General features: G+C 40.5%; 2 protein-coding genes and 1 long non-coding RNA gene across 3 annotated transcripts in view; 2 read left to right on the top strand and 1 right to left on the bottom strand.

Annotated features, from left to right (window-relative positions):
- LOC146481522 (alpha-1,3-mannosyl-glycoprotein 4-beta-N-acetylglucosaminyltransferase C-like) overlaps window positions 1-3442 on the bottom strand; it is an 8511-nt gene extending 5069 nt beyond the window's left edge. The window contains exon 1 of the mRNA XM_085108308.1: window positions 3229-3442. Within this exon, the coding sequence (XP_084964434.1) occupies window positions 3229-3391 (163 nt within the window). The 5' untranslated portion in view covers window positions 3392-3442. The remainder of the gene's footprint in view (window positions 1-3228) is intronic.
- The window catches only part of LOC146481519 (uncharacterized), a 50756-nt gene that overhangs the window by 6060 nt on the left and 39696 nt on the right, over window positions 1-5000 (top strand). The gene's annotated exons all lie outside the window — the stretch shown is intronic.
- The window catches only part of LOC146481521 (uncharacterized), a 7673-nt gene continuing 6690 nt past the window's right edge, over window positions 4018-5000 (top strand). The window contains exon 1 of the long non-coding RNA XR_014864417.1: window positions 4018-4562. This is a non-coding gene — a long non-coding RNA (uncharacterized LOC146481521). The remainder of the gene's footprint in view (window positions 4563-5000) is intronic.

The following is a 5000-nucleotide window of genomic DNA, read 5'->3' as shown; positions in this document are numbered from 1 at the left end:
GGAATATTTTTGCGCAGTTTAAAACTGTGTGGAGAAAACAGAACTTAGCAAGTGCTCTTGGTATCCCATTGCATTTAAAATAAAATGCTTGCAATTGGTGGAACCCCAAACATGAGATTGAAAGGGGGGAAATAGACCCCCCCCCCCCCCCCACCCCACATGTGAGCTAGAGTAAGAATTTATGGATGCCAAACATCAGATATTTTTATCAAGTTAGTGAATGCCATGAGCAAGAGGTGGAAGGTACATGTAGGGCGAGTTTTAGATAGGGTAACAATGAAACAGCGAGAGTAAAAAGCCAGACAAAATATCAGAAGGAAATGCACGTAAAGTTTTAATAATAAGGGAAATAATGCGAATTTGGGGCTTAAACTTATTACTGTTCTGAATCAGGGTTTGGATTATCGTCATAAATCTGAATAACAAGAACAGGAATCACGTCTAAATTTATAGGTGAAATGTCTAAATGTAAATAGGTGAAATTTTAACAACTACTAGCAATAGAGTGATTTGAAAGTCTGGCCCGCCTAGATTACCACTCGCTACCTGCGGGCCAGTTCACTACCTTGTTCTTCTTGGTTGGTTTTTGAATCTGAACTTGAAACTCAGAGCAAGAGGTAGATATTTATAATATTTTAGCAAATATTAGAGGTACATGTTGTGCAAACTCAGTTCCCAAATCTGGCCTGGAAATGTCTGTTGTGAAACTCGGATTCTCAGCTAAAAAAGATACTGACGGCTTTATTTACTCGCTGATAACTCACAACAAGCTCGGGGCGGTGATTCGAAAAAAGTGAGTAATGCATGCCATCAACCATTACAACCAAATGAAAAATAGAAACTGAAACTTTTTCGCGGATACATCATAAAGCCGCAAACTAAATTTAATAAAAATCATGCGTATACAGTAGTGTAAATAATTTTATTCTGTATACTTGTATACATATTTATTAATTTATTTAGTGCTATGTTTTATATTTAAACGCATAGAATAGCGCAAACTGTTTCAGGAGTACCTCATTTAAAAGCACTGCCCGCGTCGGACGGCCGCGGTTGTCAAGGTTTTTCGCTCTCCTTCTTTTTAACGCTGTGAGGTGTTATTCACTAAGTGAAGCTAAGTGGCTGTGTGGAAAGGTCCAGAATGCTAAGGAAAGGTATCTAGTGGTTTCCCGTTTACTTTAGGTTGGAGAAATAGGCCATTTTCGAGAACTATAGAGCGGCTGGAGCGGTGATAAACAACAAATTCGATAGTATTGTCATTTAGTCCCAAGTGAAGTGTCACTTGCTAATGACGTAGGATAACCAGTTTTGACTGCCGCTCGTACTGCGGGCTCAAGCTCCGTATGGCAGGCTACCAGAGCATGCACAGAAACTACAATAGGATCAATAACCTTTTGCTGTGAATGGCTTGATGGAAAGGGATTGCAACTTGAAAAAATTCGCCAATTTTTTCAAGCTCTTCCTACTATGCCCTGGTGACTCCATACAAATCCTCCTAATTTTGTCTCAGTTCCAAACGTTAAGAACTAAGACAAAATTGGAAGGATTTGTATGGAGTCATCCGGGCATAAAAGAGCTAATATCTCGCCCTCAAATTGCAATAAGATGCTGATTTTTGGCAAGTAGGCATTTTTCATCATGCTCTTTCGAATATTCTAACAAATCCCATAATTTCAAAAATTCAAATATTTGTGACGTCAAACTTTAGGACTCCATTGGAAACCGCTCCAGTTTGCTCACGAATTAAACTTACATATAACAATCAACTTTTCTCGTTATGTTAGTCTGAAAAGTCAGCCGTCTCTTCCACCTAACCCACAGGGAGCGCGCCCCTTGTGGGTTTGGGCGAAGAGACGACTGACATTTCAGACTATCGTTTTGTCTGTTTTGTACGCTAAGAAACAGGTGAATTGTTTGTTTGCTTTGCTTACGGGTGAGTGTTTTTTACTCCGGGCCGCTTCTGTTTTACGAAGTGCTTGGATAGTTTTAAGAAACTTTTGCCCTCTATGTTATAAACACGTAATCGCATGAGACCGAGTAGAATTAAGGATTATTTCTACTCGGCCTAATGCGATTACATATACTAACATCGGCAGAAAAATAAGAATATTCAGCCTGGGCCGGAAAAACAATATTCTTATAAAAAAGAAGAGTGTAGTCGATAAAGCTTCATTTACTAAGAGTGGGACTACCCCTGTCGTACTTCTCCCCGTTTATTAATTTTCGTTTTATAACCTTGGCATCGGTTCGCATGTAAAAATGATAGATTTCACGCGTATTACCCTGGTGCCATCGTATGTATTTGTATGTTGCTTGTATGTTACTTTTATGTCATTCGTATGTACTCGTGTGTCATTCGTATGTATTCGTATTTACTCGTATGTTACCCATATGTTACTCGCATGTTACTCGTAGGACTCTTGTGCTGTTTCTGTAACGATTGTCGCCTCGCTCCGGCGTAGAGAAGCGAAATCCGGAAGAACAACTGAGCAAACAGAACAAACACGCGATATTCCAAATTCGTCGTGGTTTTCTCTTCAAACGTTTTTGTCTCATCAACGCTTCGTCATATTTTACATTGGAGTCAACCGCCGAAACGAATATCTTTGTATTTCTCCACAATACATTCTATTTCTTATTGAATTCTATCTCCCTTTGTCTCCTCGACGAGCAGTTTAGCGACCTTTGAACATTAACAATCGAAAGTCAGTCTAAAATCTTGTGATAATCGACTTTTATCGACAAAGTAAACTTGTGGATTGACAATTATCGACAAATATCGAGTACTATCGGCTTATTGACTACGTTTTCGATGATCGATTTCGATCGCCATGTTACACCCTGAGTTTAGCGACTAATGAACAACTTGTGTTCAGCAGTTTGTCTTTTCCGCTAACACATGTCTAGCCTCCCACGCAGCTGTTTTTACAGGAGTCGTTTTGTTCTTCTCCTGCATGGGAGGCCAGCCGGGGAGCTGGTTTACACATCGTCAGGGATGGAATCATAAAGAAAATAGGAACAATCTGATTCTTTCGACTCCCGATTCCATCAAGCTTATTACGATCCGCTCATGTCTCTGTTGTCCAGTTTACACAAGTTCGTAAGAGCTCTGACTTACAGTGGAACCTCGATATAACGAAGTCTTCGGTACAACGAACGATTTTCTCCAGCACGGCTCAAGATTTCATAAATTTGGCGCATGCAATGTGAAAATGGATGTTCGCTTACCGTTGAAGTTCTTCACTGGATCCTTTGCCGTTAAACCGTTGTCAAGTCTAGCGCCGTTGGCGAGGGTTGATATAACCACATATAGCAACCAGATTACCAAAGTTAATGCTATCAGTCGGATGAACTTTCTGCGCCTTCGATGGCATTTGAAAGTCCGATACATGGCCAAGAACAGTTGTTGTGTTATATGGCATGTACTAAAACCCGAAATGGAAACTAACCGCCGAAACGAAACGAAATGTCTGAAATGACTCAAAATATGGTAAAATACGAAAAAAAGAAAAAAAAAAAAAAAAAAAAGAGACAAAACACTGGCTATTTTCGGCGCGAAAACAATAGCACGTGTTTTTTTTTTTTTTTTTTACCTTTTCTGATAACGAGTTTCGTTGTAATATAGTCCTCAGGCGTTTTCTATTTAACAATTTGACGGCGAGCTCGAGGTTTCTATCGGCTGGTAGTTGGTGAGGGGCGAAGCCCCGAGCCAACTATTAAAGGCGATAGAAACCGAGAGCGAGCCGTCTAATTGTTTTAGCATACCTCAGTGATCGATCTATGAAGCAAAAAAATCTCTATATTTCATAAATTTTGATACATTTGTGCAATGATGCATGCTAAATCGCGCGCGCTCTGACAAACTGCCGTCTATCGATCGATAGACGGCACCTGTGCACCTGCGTTACGCGATAGTCGGTCACTGAGGTATGCTAATGAATATTATACAATGAACAGTGTAAAACTCGCGTTTTGATTGGTCTAGAGGAGTGTGTGATTAGAGTATAGACGCACGAATGACGTCACGAACTACAAAATTCTTGTAGTCCTCCGTAGCAAAATTTTTTGTCGAGAAAACGTTGAGGTTTCCGAGCGGAAAAACTGGATGAAAGTTACGACGAGCTAATTCCGGACTGGTGTAATGAAGATTTAGACATAAAATGTGCTGAAGCAGTCGACGAATTTGAAAAGAAAAGTCGTTTCGCTTGTTTAAGCGATACAGAAATGAAAAAGGTACTCGAAGATTCCCACTCGAAGTCGACGAAAAGACACACAAAATGGGTCATAAAACTATTCGAAGTTGAGAAAAATGATTTATTTTCTACCCATTTACAACAACAAAGATTTAGTAAAATTTTCTTTGCTAAAACTCTTAATTCTTTCCATAGACTAGCGTCGTGAACGAGGAATGACAACACCATTGTTGCAAATGAGCGACATTGAACTAAACGAGGGTCTAGCTAAGTTTTACCTTGAAGCAAGAACTGTGAAAGGAGAACTGTACAGTCGCTCTGCACTTCTGGGATTCAGAAATTCAATCGAGAGACACTTGAATAATAACAGTCGAGTTGTAAAAATTTCCAAAAATCCTTTTTTTCAAAAAAAGTAGCAAGATGCTTGATGCTAAGCTCCGAATTAACCGCAGGGAAGGAAAGGAAAACGTGAAACACAAGCCAATAATTGAGGCAGCTGACCTTGTACGAGTTCAGTCCAGTGAGTTCACCTGCATGAATACTCCAGCTGGTCTTCAGTGAAGAGTGTGGTTTTTTATCTCCCTTTACTGGTGCAGAAGAGGGGCGCGAAGGTCAAAGAGAACTGACTCGCTCCAGTTTCGAATTTTTGAAAGACGGTGAAGGACGCGAATAATCATCCCGGGGGCGAAACCGGCAAGCAGTCAAGTAACCAGGCTGTACAGCACGGGAAAACCCGACGATGCCTTCGCCTCCGTCAAACAGCACGTGTCAAAGCTGAACCCACTATGCAGCGCTTTCTAGCGAAGA

The sequence above is a fragment of the Pavona decussata genome, unplaced genomic scaffold, assembly GCF_977016875.1.
Source record: "Pavona decussata unplaced genomic scaffold, jaPavDecu1.1 SCAFFOLD_49, whole genome shotgun sequence".
Lineage (NCBI taxonomy): Eukaryota > Metazoa > Cnidaria > Anthozoa > Scleractinia > Agariciidae > Pavona > Pavona decussata.
This window is presented reverse-complemented; position numbering and strand designations above follow the sequence as displayed.